Source organism: Syngnathus acus, chromosome 5 (assembly GCF_901709675.1).
Source record: "Syngnathus acus chromosome 5, fSynAcu1.2, whole genome shotgun sequence".
In the NCBI taxonomy this organism is placed as follows: domain Eukaryota; kingdom Metazoa; phylum Chordata; class Actinopteri; order Syngnathiformes; family Syngnathidae; genus Syngnathus; species Syngnathus acus.
This window is the reverse complement of record NC_051091.1, coordinates 12,587,840-12,608,385: the sequence shown is the minus strand read 5'-3', so window position 1 is coordinate 12,608,385 and position 20,546 is coordinate 12,587,840. Positions and strand designations below refer to the sequence as shown.

Sequence of the window (20,546 nt, the reverse complement as noted above, 5' to 3'; positions counted from 1 at the left end):
TGATGGAATGAGGACCGTCTACGGCCCTGTCCAGCTCTCCTAGAATAACTGCCTGTCTCCATGCTCTGGAGATTGTACTGAGAGACACATCAAATCTTCTTGCAACAGCACGCATGGATGTGCCATCCTGGAGGAGTTGGACAATCTGCGCAACTTCAGGAGGGTTAAGCAATCGCCTCATGCTCCAAGTCGTGATAATGACTCTAGCTAAAGATCAAGAGGGAGGAACTTGAAATGGCCTCCACCTGCAAAATCAGTCCTGTTTTGGGGACTATCTCGTTATTGCCCCTCTAGTGCACCAGTTGTTATTTCCATCAACACCAATGCAGCTGAAACTGATTAACAACCCCCTCTGCCACGTACCTGACCAAAACCTTATCAGAAAAATCTAATTGAATTCATGTCATACCCTGATAAAAAACTGTTCCTTTAATTCTTTTGAGCAGTGTATATATTTTTTTTCCAAATTCCCATATACTTTGGTTAATTTCTAGAATTTTGCAACACTAGTCTTGAGTGGAGTTTCTCTCACCTTCTATGTCCTGCGAGGCCCCAATGGAGTTGTCTTTGTCCCTAGGCGACGCACCACTGTCGTTGGTCTCATTTTCAGAGGTATGGCCCGCCCCGTTCCTTAAAGCCTCCGGCTCGGCATCTCCGTTCTCCTCTGGTACAGCCAGCCTTCTGTTGGCCTCGGGGCTGCTGGCAGGAGCTGGGACGTCAGCAGAGGCAAAGCGCAATGCCCCGGAGCCCCCAAGCAGTGTCGACTGCAGCGCCGGATCCGCAGCAGCAGGGTCAACGAGCCGAGGCTTGTCCTACAGCAAGGGTTTACATATGCAGGTTCCTCAGTTTACATCCATACTGGCATTATACATTCCCAGCGACTGGTCATTTATTTGTATATATATCCAATATAATACTGGTTTGAGGCTTTGTCAACGACGTTCAACTCGAACAAGCCATGAAAAAAGTCTATGAAAAAGTAGGGGTGTGGTTGTCCATCAATGAAGGCTGAATTTACAAACAGTGTGCTGAACGAGCAGCGAGGATGATGGATAACACCTTGCTTGACCCAAAAGTCACGTCTAAGCGCTTTCCTGCAGCACGCGAAGAAACATTTTCCACATGATTTATTGTGCCTTTCTGTTCTTCGCACTCTCTTTCCAAGTGTCATGCTTCTTTGATACGCTGACATTTTTCAGTGGCTTTCATTTAAAAAAAAAAAAAAAAGTGTACATCAATGTGAAAAATGTGCAAGCATCTTCCTTCTCTTACCTCATTCTCCTTCAGAGGTGTTTCTCTGGCGTGAATCAATTCATTTGGTTTCCTCCAGGTCTTTGGTGTAGCAGCTGAAGCCTGATTTACTGCAAATATTAGCTACACTTTAGAGCTTTTTACACCTTCAGGAGTTTCTTTGGTACTCCAATTACTTCAAATGACTACAATTTAAAATCAGAATTATTTCTCAAACATACTGTATGGAGTGAAAGTTTATAAGTAAGCTGTTTCCATCGTGTTCATGTACCTGTAGTGGGGCTCTTCCGAGTGAATGAATTATGCTGGGTCTCTGCTTCAGTAACGACTCCAGCGGCCTCTGCCCCCACCCCGGTGACAAGGTCCTTTCTCTCCAGGGGCTGCTTGGGCTCATCGGTCTCTGCTGTGGCCTGCACAAGAGGGGGAAGGCCGGGGGGGACCGAGACACGCAAAGTTGTGACAGGGCTGGAGGTCAGGGTGACCATCGCCAAAGACGTCATGGGAGACAGCTCAGCAGCGACGGGCACCTCTGGCCTGACGTCAGAGGGTGAGATTTCCAAAGAGGAGGTCTCTTGAAAAGAGGGAGAAGCAACAAGAGGATTTGCTCCAGATGGGGACGCCAAAGGCATCTCAGGGGACGGCACATCCGCATCGGTGTCAGGATCCGCGACACCATTCACAGCCTTGGAAATCGATGACAGTGAGACAGTCGGAGTCCGAGAGTGGGCGTCCGAAAGTGTGTTGTCAGCGGTGGGAATACAAGGCGCCGTCGAAGAATATTGATGCTCCTCGTCAGAGCAGAATGAAGCAGTTGAGGGCGGCTGGTCACCAGTGTCGACAGCCGTGGGCGGCAGGACCCCGAGGGCGGGCTGAGCGGCAGGGAAGGCAAGCTCGGGTTCATCAGTGGAAGAGGGTTCCGATGCAGGAGCGCTGGCTTCCAGTCTCTCCAATGGAGCTTCCGGCTGCAGGAGGCCAGTTGGGGAAGACTTTTGGACAAGTGGTTCCAATTTTGGTGACACACCTGTAAGGAGCAAAAGCACAGCTAACAAATGTTAGCAAAAAAAATTGTGATACCATCAAGGGACAAAGTTTCATTTCATGCGTTTACCAGAGCTATTTACAAATCATGGAAAAGACGCTTAGGCGCGTTTAGATTTATTTTTACATTTTATCAGAAAGCAGAGTTTTCCAAATTTTGGGGGACTAGTATATTTTTATTTTCAATGGGAACACAAGTGTTTCCGAGTTGGTCAATCCCAAAACAGAATGTATGTATTGAAGCCCACCTGGCCCTGGTTTGGCTTCTTGGGCGCCGGTTGTCACCGCTTGTTGCGGCTGCTGCGGGGACGCCAAGGGCTCTGGCGTAAAGTCTTCAGAAGAGCCATGCTGAGGCTGGGGAAGCTGCGAGGTCGACTGCAGCTCCGGAGTCTGCCTGCTGCTCAGTGGCTGCTGCGGTTTGAGGTAGAACACGTGAGGATAATAATGAGGGTGGCGCCAGGAGAACTGAGCAGCACACAAATCAACAGAAGCCACAGAGATGCCAGACAGCATTAGACAACAAAAAAGTACAAAGCGGAATTAAGCAGAGACAATGAATCCAAATGAGGTGTGGTGTGTAATAAGACAAACGGAGCAACGGGATGAAGTTTAATGCGACAGCAATTACAGCACAAAGGACGCGGATACATGCCAAAAATCAAAACAAACAAAATCAAACAGAAAGACAGAGGGAGAGGAAAGACACACTGTTAACACACAGGGAGGACAAAAAGCCGCCACCACATCAGCATTTAGAGCCGGCCTGCTCTTAAAGCGATAGTGGGCTGAGCCTACCTGAGGGGGGGTAGGAGTGGAGGAAGGAGGGCCGGCAGGGGGCGTTGAGTTCCTGCTCCCCGACCCCCCTGCCATGATCTCCTCAGTGATGTCCCTTCCACCCCGATTGGGGTCGCGGATACGAATCTGGGAGGACAATGGCACAAAAAGAGCACATCTCACTAAAGCGCACATGTCCAACAACTGCTGCTGAAGGCTTCTCGTAACACACATTTGTACAGTGCTCTACCACTAACGCAGTCGTAAAGTCATAGTTAAAGTACATATTTATATTACAAACCCTGAATGAACTACTAAGGTGCTCACTGTTTTTTTCTCGCGCTTGGCTGGTGGAGGTTGCTGTGGTGTAGGCACTATGATGGGCGGCGACGCCGAGTACACCGTCTGCCCCGGGTAGTACGGCGGTCCGGCTGTGGGCACGGGGGCTGGGACAGAAGGTGACACAGGTGGGTGGTACCTGAGGGAATCTTGGGGTGGGGTGGGGGTGAAGGGGGTGGTTTTAGTATGACTACATTCAAAAGCAATGGTCACAATTGGTGGTGTTTTTTATGGTGTGGGAGTCTTTTGAATTTGGGAAAAACTCACGATAGGGGGACGGGTACTCCCCTGGTCCTGGACCTGGATAGAAGGTGCCAGATCCCGGGGGCTGGACAGAATACTGCTGAGGAGGCGCCACATAGGCAGTGCTGTGACGATACTGCAGAGAGACAAAGACGTCAATAAGGACGAGAAAAGAGCACTCCTCTCCTCAGGCAAATTTAGATGCGTGTTTCACAGCAAAATTGGTAAAACAGCTTTCCTTCTACTTTTTATCTCAAAAAGCAAATCAGCATGGCGACACCGCATTGAAAAGTCACAACATTGACAGTGTAACAGCAGAAACAATTTGCAGCAGAAAGAACAGATTACAAACAAAATTTCCTTGTACACAACCAGATTCCACTCAAGTGCCTCAACAGAGGCGAAAATGCATTTGAATGCCGATAGACCAAATAAAAAAAATAAAAAAATCAGCTTGAACGTAGTCGTATGAAAGAAGCTTAAATTGGCCATTATGTTTTCCCCACAATTTAAATGTTCTAAGGTGTCCCATTGCTTTACATATTAAAATCAAGAATAATATACCTTTTTATTACCAAACAATGTGAGGAATATGCTGCAGATGGTGAAAGAAAAACAATCTAAATGAATTATAACAAAACATTTCAAAATAGTTTTATCCCTCCTATACACTTTAAAGGCAATTAAACACTTAATCACTTAACTTATGAAAACTTTTTTTTTTCCAGCGTTTGACAGATTTTTTGACCCAAAGTCTACTTTTTTTTTTTCATCGAATCTACCAAATGAAAAGAGACTATTCTTTTAGAGAAAAAAAACGTTTACGGTTTTCTAGTAATGAATACCTAAACTCTGTGGGCACTGAATGTTTTGATTCTAATGATGTTTTTATTGGCTTGGGATAAAGGCATTGTAAACAAATGTATACACACTGCGCCTGACCTGTGGTATGTAGTACTGTGCAGCCTGCGGTGACGGAAAAGGCATGGGCGCCATGGTCATCATGATTGCTTGATTAGTAGGGTAGACTGCCGCCGTGGGGGCCTGGGAGCCGGGCCGTATGGTGGGGGTGTTTGTGGGGATGGTGGGCCTTGCAGTCTGCATCTGAGTCCTCTGGAAAAACTGAAAGGAAAACAACAGAAAGGAGGAGAGGAAGCTGAAGCTATTGTTGCCCAACGAGTGTACAGCGGAGGCGATGGGTGGTCTTGCTTTGTTATGCTCATTTCCACTGTCCGTTTCCATACTGCTTATTCATAAGACATTTTTGCCTGTCAGGTTTAAAAATAAAACAACAAAAGGGAGGGGGGAAGTGAACGCTAACGCAAACATAATTTTTTCAGGTGCCAGATGATAGTGTACCACTCATTTACTGGTAATGGTGGTGATGTGCATTAAGAAAAGGCTTTGCCGGACAAAAATACATTTCAAATCCAACCAATTCTTTCAATATTTCCTGGAAATCAAGATATGTGGTTCACGCACAAGCCTGCAAGTTAACAAAATATCCAACACACTAACCTACCAACAAACAACGAGCAACCACGCACTTTTAAGCTTGGAAGAGGTTAAAAAGTTGCAATAGTTCCACTGGATTGGCTCATTAGCATGATAAACCCAATGACCTAAAAGCACAAATAGCCCCATGTCATTAATGAATTAATATACTAAATAAACACTTGTACTTGGCATTTACGATGAAGAAAGCAAACACGGAAGGTTACTATTGTGACATCATACAAAGCACCGGGCTTTGTGAAGCCGTCAAATAAGCAGTGTTGTAGTCTTGTTTCTTTGTCCGAAATTCATCCAGCTTCAACTAGGTGAGAAAAGCACTTCAAAATGGACATATAACAAGTGCAATGGCCTTTCTTGAAAAATTGCTCAGTAAAACTCTGCCAAGTTGGTCAGCGTAAAGATGGGAAATAAACCCCATCCATTCAACAGGGACAGCTTCTCTAGACAGCCTTACTACTCCAGGAAAAAAAATGTGATGACTAAAATGTACATTGTGAATGCTGCATGCTGTTTGTGCAAGTGAGCAAGCGGGTTAGGAGATGAGTCATACGCAAAAAATAAAATGGCAAATGATGAATGAACAAAAGTCAAAGCGTTTCCTCTACAAAAGGGGTGGGGAACCTCCAGACTGTGGCCTAAAACAGCTCACAATGTCTAATAATAAACATGAGTTTATCTCTGCATCAGGATTTGTTCCTAAATTTAGTCTGGTCCTCTAAATACTTGAAATGTTGACAGAAGTTCGCTACCCCTGTTCTCTACAAATACAAAAGACGACGCCAGAGGTCCGTCGTGTGAATTGTGAGGAGGGGACAGGAGAGCCCCTCCTCGTCATCCTCATGCCATGCAGGTCTGCAATCGGGTTACCTGGATGGGCCTGAATCCTCCCTTGACAGCAGGAAAGAGAGAAAAGCCAATTGCACTGGTAAGACTGCAGACACGACGCGCGCGCTCACGCACGGAAAGCACGCAATCATTTCCGACGACCCGACACGGACCACTTGGAATAAAAATACAAGTCTCAGGATGAGCGTTGAAGTGGGAGGGCGAGTGGAAACCGCTTACTGAGTACAGTCAGAATTTATTGGCTTGTCGACATATACACACACAGAATCACACAGAATCGCACACACCTGCGCCATAGCACACACAGACTTGGAAACAGTACAAAATAACACACACAATAGAATTTTTTTTTGTAAATGCACTCGCCCATTTAAGCATATAAACTCAAAAGAATAGGCCACTCTTCACCAAATGAATGAATTTCTTCATGGCTGCACATTGAGTGTCTTACTCGGGGCACAATGGAAGCTTCTCCATTGGAATAAAAAGCTTTACTGTTTGGCTTCATCTGCTTTCCGACTCCACTTCCGTGGCGGCACAACAGAGCATAGCGCCAGTTAGTGACAGCCAGCGCATGCGCTCAGTGTGTGTGTGCATGCGTGCATGTGCATTCACACCAAACGGCCCACACTCATTGACCTCATATGACTTGTCAAGAGGGGGGTACCAAAAACATCAAACGCTGAAGACTACAGTTGAAAATAGTTTTGCATCCGGTAGAGCTAGTGGCTGGGAAGGGCATGATGACTCAGCAAGCCGCAAAAAAGGTCATTGGTAATTGGACATGTTAAGATCCGCATAGCGACAACAACACCGACTACACGATCAGACGTGATCTCAGTCAGGTTTTCCTTCGACTCTGATGACACCTTATCACTAGGGGTGTAAATCGCGGGTTTTGTCACGATACGATATCATATCGATACAAAGAAACACGATACGATATTTGCCGATATCTTAAAGCCTGCTGTGATTCATTCACGATACATCACGATATAGTGCTCTACGATCGATATAGAACAATATCCTGATTTATAACAATTCATACGCAAAATCAACAAAGTACTGCAAACTCTTTATTTAGGAAATTACAAAGTGCTTTCAAACGAATGACTTGAAGCCCAAAGGGGAGCGAATTTCCTCGTCTTCTTGGACACTAGCCATAGCACCAGCCCAGGAGCCGCGTAGTTGTCGGCTCCCCTTTCACGTGCCTGCTCTGCTCACAACACAACACGCCGCGCACAATGAACTGGATTTCAAAATAAAGTCGCATCTAATGTCCGAGGTCAAAAACGGGCGATATAGATCGATGTTTACGTTTAGCATCGATGCCAACAAATCGTAGAGCATTATATCGATTAATCGATGTGTATCGATGGATCGTTACACCCCTACTTATCACAGGAGTCAAATGTCAGGATCACATCGTGCAATTGATATTATTTGATGCTTTGTGAGTCGTGTAATGACGTAATACTACTACTACTACTAATAATGACACAATCCAGTACAACAAAAAGGGAGTTTAAAAGTTTTTTGTCACACTGGAGCAAGTGAATGGCCATTGAGCAGACCTTTCTGTCGTGCCTGCATTGACCACCTGAGGGCAGTATAGACATATATTGTTCACCGAGATGTCTCAACTCCTCCAAGCTCATCAGTACGGCAATATTAGTCAATACTCACATAGGATAAAGAATATGACTTGAGTACTGTTACACTATAAACAAGTGCTTCTGCAATACTTGTGTTCAAGCCTTTGCCTAAAAGGCTAACATGGTGCTATTTAGCATTAGCGCTGAGCTAACCAACTGAAAGGCAATGCTATGTGGTTTGTTCAATAGTGAGAATACCGTAATTTTCGGACTATAAGTCGCGGTTTTTTTCATAGTTTGGTGGGGGGGCGACTTATACTCAGGAGCGACTTATATACATATATATGTTTTTTTTTCACTTTTTTGGGCATTTTATGGCTGGTGCGACTTATACTCCGGTGCGACTTATAGTCCGAAAATTACGGTACATTGAAATTGGGCACTTGGAACAGCTGAGTAAATCAATTAGTGTGATCAAGTGAAGACCCAGGATGCAAATCATTGAAATAAAACCCAGTTTACATGACATAATTCTCATGGAAATAGAAACCTTTTTGAAATTAGAACCTTAATGTCAATTAGCTTGTGCATTTAGTTCCACTGCGTCGTCTGTTGAACATTAAAATAGCCAAGCTTTCAAATCAACATTTCATGATAGTCGTAGAAGTATATACCTGATGGTGGGTCGGTCGTGGGCCTGTCGCGAACTGATTGGTGGGAAGATGTTTGAAGCAGTGGTGGCAAAGCGGACAGAGGGAAGAGCACAAGAGACACAAGAAATGAGCAATGTAGAAGCAGACGGTAAAGCGCAATCAAGCTGCAGGAAAGCATGATGCAGCAACTTAGTCTTAGTTAACTGACTAACCAGGGCTTGAACTCATCGAGAACATTAAACCACAGGAGTTGTTCGATCTATGAAAGAGATCTGCTCCTGCGGCGACAATGCACTTTGGAATATACTATCATGCTGTAGTCACACAGGAGCTAAAACAGAAGCAGTGCTTTACAATTCAATAGATGAAGTTTGCAGATAAGTAAATATGAGCCTTTGTACCGTGAAGTGTTTTGGGCAGATACACTTCAGTATCAATTACCGTATTTTTCGCACCAAAAGGCGCACTGGATTATAAGGCGCACCCTCATTGAATTTTTTATTTTAGAAATTATTTCATATAAAGGGCGCACCGGATTAAAAGGCGCATAAAATAGAAGCTATACTGCAACAAACTGAGGTTGACTAGGGTTGCGGTATGCATCCACTAGCCAATAACCAATGAGCCCTCTGTAAACAATCGCGTTTCTCAAACAATCTCCTATAAAATGATCAGAACTGACTAAAGTTCGATCTAACACTGGTACTGCTTACCTATGTTTCCCTTCCATATCGATCCGTAAATTTACTCGAAACATTAACAGAGCAGCCTATTTTGACATGAAATAGCCTTGTGCGTATAGCAGCTATTATTATAGCATTAGCCACCCGCAAACTCCCATGAGCCTCAGCTCGCAGACCCCCATGAGCCTCAGCAATGTGTAAACAATCGCGTTTCTCAAACGATCTCCTATAAAATGATCGGAACTGACTAAAGTTTGATCTAACACATTGGTACTGCTTACCTATGTTTCCCTTCCATATCAATCCGTAAATTTACTCGAAACATTAACGGAGCAGCCTATTTTGAAATGAAATAGCCTCGCGGGTACAACAGCTATTCGGTGACGCCCCCTGACCACAGTTGCCGTAATGTTGGGAAGCGATGCGACCTTGTAATTTACTAGTCGTACTAAAACGCACTGAAACATTTTGGCAGAGCACTGTGTACAACCAGTATGGATCAACAAATTCATCAATTGATCCATATATAAGGCGCTCTGCATTATAAGGCGCACTGTGGTTTTTTGAGTAAAATGTACGTTTTTAAGTGCGCCTAATAGTGCGGAAAATACGGTAATTTGTTGGAGGCATAAGGGGGTTCGGGGTGACACTTACCGGGCGACTCTGCGGCTGTGCATTCATTGGCTGTGTCTGAGGAGAATACACTAAAGGGGCGGAGCCAGCATTCTGTCCAGGGTTGTACGGAGACTGTCGAGGGGGGGACAAGACAGAGGTCAGCTTTAAGTTAATTGAGGTCCACACATTTCATCAGCCACAGTATTATGGACATCAGCTCATCTTGCTATGAAGTAGGCTGCCTGTTTACATGTTGCCGCAATAAATGTTATGAAATTGGGGTTGACATCTTGTACATAATGGCACCCTGGAGGTCTGCAACTCTTGCGGCGCATTATTGCTCATCAGAGCCATGCGAGAAGCCAGTTTATCTCCTTTTCTTAGTATGGTTGTGCCCATTTAAGAGTGTGCTGGCTGAGTGTGCTATTTTTAGCACGTTAAGACCAGAGCTGCTCCCAGGACTCACAGTGGGCGACCAAACTGCCAACACTGAAGATTCCTATGATGCTCTCACACGTTTACAGAGACTACATGGCACTGGCGTTCCTAAATTGGCCTCATGCACAATTGAACTGCCATTGTATTTTGCTCCATCACATTTGCAAATGTAGAAATAAAAGATATTTACCGTAATTTTCAGACTATAAGTCGCGGTTTTTTTCATAGTTTGGGTGGGGGGGCGACTTATAATAAGGAGCGACTTATACAGTGCCTTGCGAAAGTATTCGGCCCCCTTGAACCTTTCAACATTTCGCGACATTTCAGGCTTCAAAGATAAAGATATAAAAGTCTAATTCTTTGTTAAGAATCAACAAGTGGGACACAATCGTTAAGTGGAACAAAATTTATTGGATAATTTAAACTTTTTTAACAAATAAAAAACTGAAAAGTGGGGCGTGCAATATTATTCGGCCCCCTTGCGCTAATACTTTGGAGCGCCACCTTTTGCTGCAATTACAGCTGCAAGTCGCTTGGGGTATGTCTCTATCAGTTTTGCACGTCGAGAGACTGGAATTCTTGCCCATTCTTCCATGCAAAACAGCTCGAGCTCAGTGAGGTTGGATGGAGAGCGTTTGTGAACAGCAGTCTTCAGCTCTTTCCACAGATTCTCGATTGGATTCAGGTCTGGACTTTGACTTGGCCATTCTAACACCTGGATACGTCTATTTGTGAACCATTCCATTGTAGATTTGGCTTTATGCTTTGGATCATTGTCCTGTTGGGAGATAAATCTCCGTCCCAGTCTCAGGTCTTTTGCAGACTCCAACAGGTTTTCTTCCAGAATGGTCCTGTATTTGGCTCCATCCATCTTCCCATCAATTTTAGCCATCTTCCCTGTCCCTGCTGAAGAAAAGCAGGCCCAAACCATGATGCTGCCACCACCATGTTTGACAGTGGGGATGGTGTGTTCAGGGTGATGAGCTGTGTTGCTTTTACGCCAAACATATCGTTTTGCATTGTGGCCAAAAAGTTCGATTTTGGTTTCATCTGACCAGAGCACCTTCTTCCACATGTTTGGCGTGTCTCCCAGGTGGCTTGTGGCAAACTTTAAACGAGACTTTTTATGGATATCTTTGAGAAATGGCTTTCTTCTTGCCACTCTTCCATAAAGGCCAGATTTGTGCAGTGCACGACTGATTGTTGTCCTATGGACAGACTCTCCCACCTCAGCTGTAGTTATCTGCAGTTCATCCAGAGTGATCATGGGCCTCTTGGCTGCATCTCTGATCAGTCTTCTCCTTGTTTGAGATGAAAGTTTGGAGGGACGGCCGGGTCTTGGTAGATTTGCAGTGGTCTGATACTCTTTCCATTTCAATATAATTGCTTGCACAGTGCTCCTTGAGATGTTTAAAGCTTGGGAAATCTTTTTGTATCCAAATCCGGCTTTAAACTTCTCCACAACAGTATCTCGGACCTGCCTGGTGTGTTCCTTTGTCTTCATGGTTCTCTCTGCGCTTTAAACAGAACCCTGAGACGATCAAAGAGCAGGTGCATTTATACGGAGACTTGATTACACACAGGTGCATTCTATTTATCATCATCAGTCATTTAGGACAACATTGGACCATTCAAAGATCCTCACTGAACTTCTGGAGTGAGTTTGCTGCCCTGAAAGTAAAGGGGCCGAATAATATTGCACGCCCCACTTTTCAGTTTTTTATTTGTTAAAAAAGTTTAAATTATCCAATAAATTTCGTTCCACTTCACGATTGTGTCCCACTTGTTGTTGATTCTTGACAAAAAATTAAAATTTTATATCTTTATATTTGAAGCCTGGAATGTCGCGAAATGTTGAAAGGTTCAAGGGGGCCGAATACTTTCGCAAGGCACTGTATGTGTTTTTTTTCAAAAATTTCCCCCCCCCCAAAAAAGTGAAACCACGATAAACGAACCGCGATGTAGCAAGGGATTACTGTAATTTGAATTTCAAGTGACGTCAGCAGCGCGACGCGGCGTGGCGGTTGTTTACATAAAGGACAAAGATTGATCACGTGATGACGAAGATGTCGAAGGACCCCACGTACTACCGGGCATCATCGCGGCTTTGTTTCTAAGTGACACGGCGGACGAAGAGTTTGAAGGATTTAAGGATTTGGAGTGACACAGAAGGTTTGAAAAACTATTATGGCTTTTACGCACGCCCGGTCCTATTCTATGGAGCTCTCTTTCGCCTCCGTGGATGGAAGTCTGGGGCCGGCGCTCGGCCGGGTGGCTGTCCGGGGACGGTGGATGGGGCTCGGTCATGGCTTTTACGCACGCCCGGTCCTATTCTATGGAGCTCTCTTCCACTTCCGTGGCTGGAAGTCCACGCCGCCACACGCCTTGCAGTTTGTTTGGTTAGATAAAGAGCCGTTTACCAAACCCACGTCTTTCCTTGTACTTTGTTAACGCTACAATATAGTTATATACTAGATCTGTGGAATAACGACGAGGCTGACGTCAGGGCGCACGCGCGGCGTTGTTGACAAAGGACGAGGACGTTGATCGATGGATTTAATGATTTAGAGTGCACAGATGGTTTGATAATACTATTGCTTATATAATAGTTATTTGATATCTAATTTATATATCGTTATATGGGCCTGTGGAATATTTTGAAGTGCAAGCGCCGTCAGCTGCGCGCACCCATTGTTGACAAAGGACGATCGATGGATTTAATGAATTGGAGTGACACAGATGGTTTTATTAACGTGTTATTTATGTAATAGTTTTTTGAATAACTCTGAATTTTACGTCAGGGCCGTTCTCAGCTCTTCGTTTGTGTTTATGTCACGTTAGCATACCTATCGTTTAGCCTGTTGTTGCTCGTTCATGACTGTTCTTGGTGTTGGATTTTGTCGAATAAATTTCCCCCCAAAATGCGACTTATACTCCGGAGCGACTTATATATGTTTTATTTCACTTTTTTGGGCATTTTATGGCTGATGCGACTTGTACTCCGGAGCGACTTATAGTCCGAAAATTACATGACAGATGCAAGCAAACATTTAGAAAACGCAAATATAAGTACGCAAAGAGGATGAAGGCGGCGAATACCACACGAAACTCACCCCTCCGCCTGTCTCCCAGCCCTTAGGATAGCGATACGTGGGAGCTGTGGGTACGGATACCTGAGAGAGCGCCGGGGAGTGGGCATGACCCGGTGGGGTGCCCGCCAAGCTCGGGTGTCCCTTTGTGATGTCGTGAGGCGTGTAAGGAGGGCCGGCATGCCTGGGGAGCTGTGGGATGAGAAAACAGTGTGCTTAAGGCTCGATCAGTGCTGCTAATGAGACACTTGGAACACGCAAATGTTGGCAGGGGTGTGAAGTCTGAAAGTCTGCCTCGTTGTGTTGAGAGCGACTCGTTGTCTGCCACTGGTGCTGAAGTCATGCATGGAAGGATAGATTTATATATACCTCATCAATGAGAGTTTGACAGCATGGAAATAAAATGAATCTCCTCTATATTACCGTATTTTCCGCCCTACAAGGCGCACCTAAAAACCTAAAATTTTCTCAAAAGCCGACAGTGCGCCTTATAGGCCAGTGCGCCTTATATATGGATCAACTGATGAATTTGTTGATCCATACTGGTTGTACACAGTGCTCTGCCAAAATGTTTCAGTACGTTTTAGTACGACTAGTAAATTACAAGGTCGCATCGCTTCCCAGCATTACGGCAACTGTAGTCAGGGGGCGTCACCGAATAGCTGTTGTACCCGCGAGACTATTTCATGTCAAAATAGGCTGCTCTGTTAATGTTTCGAGTAAATCTACGGATCGATATGGAAGGGAAACATAGGTAAGTAGTACCAATGCGTTAGATCGAACTTTAGTCAGTTCCGATCATTTTATAGGAGATCGTTTGAGAAACGCGATTGTTTACACTTTGCTGAGGCTCATGGGAGATTGCGAGCTGAGGCTCGTGAGACTTTGCGGATGGCTAATGCTATTGCGATAGCTGCTATACGTACCAGGCTATTTCATGTCAAAATAGGCTGCTCTGTTAATGTTTCGAGTAAATCTACGGATCGATATGGAAGGGAAACATAGGTAAGTAGTACCAATGCGTTAGATCGAACTTTAGTCAGTTCCGATCATTTTATAGGAGATCGTTTGAGAAACGCGATTGTTTACACTTTGCTGAGGCTCATGGGAGATTGCGAGCTGAGGCTCGTGAGACTTTGCGGATGGCTAATGCTATTGCGATAGCTGCTATACGTACCAGGCTATTTCATGTCAAAATAGGCTGCTCCGTTAATGTTTCGAGTAAATCTACGGATCGATATGGAAGGGAAACATAGGTAAGTAGTACCAATGCGTTAGATCGAACTTTAGTCAGTTCCGATCATTTTATAGGAGATCGTTTGAGAAACGCGATTGTTTACACTTTGCTGAGGCTCATGGGAGATTGCGAGCTGAGGCTCGTGAGACTTTGCGGATGGCTAATGCTATTGCGATAGCTGCTATACGTACCAGGCTATTTCATGTCAAAATAGGGTGCTCTGTTAATGTTTCGAGTAAATCTACGGATCGATATGGAAGGGAAACATAGGTAAGTAGTACCAATGCGTTAGATCGAACTTTAGTCAGTTCTGATCATTTTATAGGAGATCGTTTGAGAAACGCGATTGTTTACAGAGGGCTCGTTGGTTATTGGCTAGTGGATGCATACCGCAACCCTAGTCAACCTCAGTTTGATGCAGTATAGCTTCTATTTTATGCGCCTTATAATCCGGTGCGCCTTATATATGGACAAAGTTTTAAAATGGGCTGTTCATTGAAGGTGCGCCTTATAACCCGGTGCGCCTTTTAGGGCGGAAAATACGGTACTAGTGGAGTAATCGCTTTTTATGGGGTTTACGATTTAGTGTCCGGATTTTGAGTTGTGCAACTTCAACATAGCACAGAGGACCAAAACTGCTTACTTGATTATTAAATAAAATAAATAAAAAATAAATTAAATCCACTTCAATCATCTGATTGAGGCACACTGTGCGAAAGTGCACACCGGGTTGAGCTCGGAATGGCAGGAAAGGGCTTGCCTGCCACAGCTGGCACCGTTCTCACCACTCTGACACACGGCGGAATGAGAGCAGACACTACGGCAAGGCAACAAGAAGCCGGCGCGTTTCATCAACGACTCTCCTCAAAAGAGTCTTTTTCTTCCTGACAACGATGACATTCAGCTAGCTCATCGTTGCAACGCGGCGGCGGGCACCAGGACCTGGGGGTGCAGCCGCCGTCATTTATACTCATCTCCCCAGCTCCTTTGTGTGGCACACTTCCCTCACATGACCCAGGATAAAGCAACTAATCTCGCTGCTGTTGCCAGGGGAGGAGCCTGCTCTGCTTGGGCGGCTGACTGAGGCAGAGGACATATGGAGCCATGGGGTGGGGGAGGTGCAGCTGTATAGGATCTGTAACGTTCATTCCTCTCACGTAGAACAAATGCTTCACGCCACGGGCATTGCTTTAATTGATGCATCTTACAGTGATTATACAGCATGCCCTGCAAACTAATCACTCCCCCCGTAGCCAAAAGCGCAACTGGTTTGAATACGCAAAATAATTTGAATTGAACTGCCGGACAAGGTGAGTCATACCCATCTGCCATGTAGATGCTCATGCGCATTTCGAATGAGACTTTTATTATTATTATGGACTACATATTGGTATCTACCAAATACCACAAAATCAGAACACTCGGAAGGACCTGCTATAGGCCACAACTCACACCTGGACGCTCACGCCATCCAACTTGACTCGACATCACTTGCCAGTTTACTTGAGGCCCTTTAAATGGTGCACATGTAGCATGCAGAAAGTACAGAAACCAAGTCAAGGTACCGTTGTACTTGTACATGGTCTTTAGCAATAGTATTTTAAATTTGATACGAGATGTGTCAAGATGCACAGCTGTGCGCGTGCACGTGTATACTCACACTGTAGACGGCGGCAATTCCAGGCTGCGTGGAGAAGATTCTGTCATCCAGTGACTGTGGAACCCGAGGAATCCTGCAAAGGTGCATTTTAAGGAAAACCAGCACTGTGATACATTGTTCGGTTGGTTTGTTTGGGTTGTTTATTTCAAGAGAGCAAGAGAGCGTCTTTCAAATGTCACTGATGCTGTTACACGAGGACATTTGGGACAGCAACAGGAAGTTTTAAATTGGTAGAAACAATAGAATTAATGTATCAACCATACTGAAGCACATTTATTTCGAAAAGGGATTTCGACGGTGCCTTGCCGGGTTTCATTGCAAGGATTCCCCTAAGTCCCACCCCCAACCACCAAACAAGCCCCTTACTCTCAGAGTACACTATGTACCTAAAACCATTCACTGTGTCAAAGGGAAAACATGAAGTGGATTTTCTCAGCCTACACACAAGACTATACCTAAAGAGTGAACTGAAAATGTCCTGTTATAACTCACTTCAAAAGTCCTCAGCTTGAATGTTAGTCAAGCGGCAATGCTGAGAATGGGCAGATGCAGAGAGCCACTTAGTGAGGCGTCGCAGAGCACCCAAAAGAGGGAGCGCCTGACAAGCACACATGTGAGGGAAGCCCGCGGTTAACCTGCTTGGCCACTTGTCTGTCACACTCGCAAACTGCTGGTCACATGGTTTAGGGGAAAAAGCAGCGCGTGGCTGTCCTCCTCCTGGCTCAAAGTCACTGCTCGCTATTCTCACAAGCCGGCAATCCAGATGACACTCTTGGCCTGCTGCCAGGCCTAAGCCCAAAAAAAATATTTTTTTACATAAGTGTCATAATTTTATTAAGTGTAAATTACTCATGCCTAAAGAGTGAAATGCTCAGAAACAAAATCAGAGCGGCAGAAGATGCAAAATGACATTCATACAGCCTAAATCAACTGAAAATTACTTTCAGCAACCTTCAATACAATTAATAGAACTTTTAAGGGTGGTGCTCCGGTCTTTAAATTCATCCTTGAGGCCCAGAAATATCTTCACACTGCATGTAAAAAATAAACAAAATTATCAGATACGTATCGGCAAAAAAGAGACATCGGAATTTAGCTGCAATCTAAACAAATTCAAAGTCTCGCTCAATGACGCAGGCTACCCGAACCATCAGAGACGACGAATCAAGATTGGAGGCACAGGAAGTGAACGGACATGTCCCAGATGGTGCAAACGCGCTGTCTTCTTGCTGTTGGTCCACTCCCCTCTTGCTTATTCTTTCCCAAAAGCGCACGCACGCGCACACACACTTGGCACTAACAAAGCTTTTCACTGCATGCTGCAGCTGAGACCACGGCAATACAAACAATAGATGGTATCTTAGTGAATTCAAGCCTCACAAGCCAAAATCTGGGAACTAAGTCTTATCATGGAATATATAACAAACAGAAAGCCATACAGCTTCTATTTCATGGTTAGAGAGTGTCATATTTGCCTGTTAAAAATTCTGTCTATCCATTGTAAATTTATGGAGGAACTTTGGCCTAACTTGTTTGCTGCGATAAAAAAGTAATATGTATATTAACCCTTTAAATTTATTACACCTTCAAAAAGAATCTGCATATGATGTTTTCCTGTTATTTCTATGCAAAGTCAACTGAATAATTTGAATGTTTTGAAACAAACCTCCCAATGATAACGCGAATAGCTGGGCTTCACTGTTGAAAACTTTAGAAATGAGAATAAAAAATATGTCAAAAATAGGTCAAGTATCATCAAAATTCATTAGGATTCACCGCATGTCCACAATAGGGGTCTGTAACAAATGTCACATCTATCAGCCCAATAACTGGTGAGGCCTTTAAAAAATGTCAACGTCTCAGCAACTCAAGAAGCATCGCCAAGGTTCCTCCTTTGTGGGGCCCCAGGTGACTCAAATGCAGTCCTGATACAGGTTAAACTCACATGACAGATTTTATTTTTTGCTCTCAAATGGCTGAGGGTATACTGTACGTCATGGCAGCGTAAATACACACGTGACAAACAAATACAATAACACCTGTTGTTATTCTTAGATACTGCCAAAGCATAGACAATTATTTCTCCCCCCAACAAGATACCCCAGTAACAAAATAAAAATCCAGCCTTAGTCGAGTGTGCATCCAAGCAGCATCTCTAAAATGCTCCAAAAGTTCCAATTACAGTGCCAGCAACGGCAAAAAAAAAAAAAAAAAAAGAAAACCAAAATTATAAATCTGTCAGAATGGGTGACTACCACGTCATCTGCTTTAGATCATCATCCTGTACGGGAAATAAAAACATGAATCCGTCATTAACAAGTTCATGTTTATCTCAAAAAAGCACTTGTAGCATCAACATGACTCCTAGACAGCCCAATGAACACTGAAGATTCCACAGAGGAGCTGTTTGTCCTTTTTAAAAAAAAAAAAAGAAAAAAAAGAAAAAAAAAAGCACATCTTGAACGCACAATACGAACAATAGCGAGCATGTCTTATGACATCAACCAGGAAGCTGTCTTTAATCACGGGCACGCACTCTCTGGAAGACGCCGTCCTGAATGCTGGCTCATAACAGCTCAGCAGTTTATTTATAAACGTCCCACAGAGAGCGCGCTGACATAACCACATTTTCACAGGCAGTTGACACACATACATGCACCTGCCCTATCTATGCGCAACTTTGTACGTATGACAAAAATGGAGATGGGCCTCATAGCTGAATTTGTGCGATAAATTGTCACAGAGCCAACTATTGCTACTAGACGCTGCAAGGGACTTCATTTTTTTTTTTAAATCCCATGTGTCACGTTCAGACACGCGTCATGTCACCAGTGTAATCCAAATCAATATGAGCATATTAATCTGAATTTTGAACTTGTTTAAATCCATTTATCGATCATCTAATTGGTCTGAGGAAAAAGCCGCCAGCTTCTCAGCAGGGCCTCCAACGGAGTGAGGTGAGTTGGAATGAAATAAGGCGAGGGGGCTGGGGGTGCTCAACGCTCAAGCAAGGCTGGCTGACCTGGCCCTTTGTTGGCAGATGGTGGGAAGCGCCACCTTGGCCTCTCACACTGAATGCTAAGCAGCGCCGCCATTGTTAAAGGTTGCGCGCCAGCAGATGCAAGTGCTGAGCGTTCCTATGGCAACCAGGAACAGCAACAAACTACACAACCACACACCTTCAGGGAGCGCACAATCTCAACAAGTGGGATCTGGTGATCCCTTGGGGAGCCATGTGCCAGACACAATGTCAAGTCTATACGACCCCAAGAGGTTAGTTAGAAAAAAAGGTCAGGTCATACACGTACTTATATTACGTCCATCCTTTCATATATTCATTCATCAAAATAAAACATTTGCAGACATCTGTTTTTATCAGAAAAAAACCCCCAACATTTTTATTTAATTTCCAACACGTCATGGATTCGCATAGAGAAGCAATTGGTTGTGGTGAATTTTTCGAAATGTCTCAATTCATTCACTACATGAGAAATAAGGATAATGGTAACCACAATGACGGTACTAACTACTGGCTGGAAGAGGAATGCTTTTACGTAAAGGTGATTAAGATCATTGAAAGAGGTGCATCGGACCATCAGCAGTCAGTCACGGGACATTCATAAGTCAGATGACATGACACAAATGGCAAGGTGTAACTCCCTGCAGCAAAAATCTCAACAAGCCATATATTTGTATTAATTCCACTCATATAACACATTCTATAAAGATCAAGAGTTCTATGCAACAGTGATAAACTTTGACAGCCATGCAGCGGAAAGTAGGTTAAACAGATTCAACAATCAGGAGTGTCAAACAAGGACACCAGTCTTTGTACTGTGTTCTATGTACCCGGCACAGCACACCAGTTTTGGGTTACAAACAAGCACCTAACGCGACAACAACCAATTGAGTTTTAAAATGATCCCTGTTCACAGCGGAAATGCAAAAAACGTAATATCCATGCCAGGCCACTAGGTGGCAATGCTGATCCCAAACACTGGCGCCTTAACAAAATAGTAGGGATGGGCATGTAGAGTACCCATACCTGGTAACGGTATCGTTGCCAGGCTTATTTGATTGATACTAGTGACAGCGGCCAATATCAGCCACCCTCTTATAGTCATTTAACAATCAGGAACTAGAAATTAGAGAAGAAAATTAACAGTCTGTTGAAAAATCATGGCCTTCTTGAACAATGCAAACTTTCTCTACTGCTTGAAGAAAGTGTCTTCTAAAAACAGGCGTAGTAAGTTAATTTCAAATAATTTTTGTTTTAAGGTTCTAAATGGTTGCGACAGCAGACGCGCTTTCGTAATGATTCCAGACTTAGAGATTCTGTCATATACTGACTGTTTCCGCCTGGATCGCTGCCATGGCCCGAACACTCTTCCACACAAAGTCGTGCATGAGTTTGCAGTAATGCAGCAACATTAGTCTTGACTAACTTGCGACTGTTACTACTGCATACAAATGTATATTTCCATTGACTGTTTTCAATGTCTTTGTGGTTGTCCCGTTGCCATATTGCTCTGTTGCAGCTGTTGTAAAGAAAGTTGTATTGTATAATGCG

General features: G+C 44.2%; 1 protein-coding gene across 1 annotated transcript in view; it reads right to left on the bottom strand.

Annotated features, from left to right (window-relative positions):
* eif4g3a (eukaryotic translation initiation factor 4 gamma, 3a) overlaps positions 1-20,546 on the bottom strand; it is a 35,917-nt gene that overhangs the window by 12,400 nt on the left and 2,971 nt on the right. The window contains exons 2-14 of the mRNA XM_037252458.1: positions 15,977-16,049; positions 13,104-13,271; positions 9,592-9,684; positions 8,276-8,308; positions 6,028-6,048; positions 4,588-4,767; positions 3,670-3,781; positions 3,391-3,551; positions 3,085-3,219; positions 2,538-2,700; positions 1,523-2,272; positions 1,273-1,361; positions 533-812 (exon numbers count right to left, since the gene is read on the bottom strand). Of these exons, the coding sequence (XP_037108353.1) occupies positions 533-812; positions 1,273-1,361; positions 1,523-2,272; positions 2,538-2,700; positions 3,085-3,219; positions 3,391-3,551; positions 3,670-3,781; positions 4,588-4,767; positions 6,028-6,048; positions 8,276-8,308; positions 9,592-9,684; positions 13,104-13,271; positions 15,977-16,049 (2,258 nt within the window). The remainder of the gene's footprint in view (positions 1-532; positions 813-1,272; positions 1,362-1,522; positions 2,273-2,537; positions 2,701-3,084; positions 3,220-3,390; positions 3,552-3,669; positions 3,782-4,587; positions 4,768-6,027; positions 6,049-8,275; positions 8,309-9,591; positions 9,685-13,103; positions 13,272-15,976; positions 16,050-20,546) is intronic.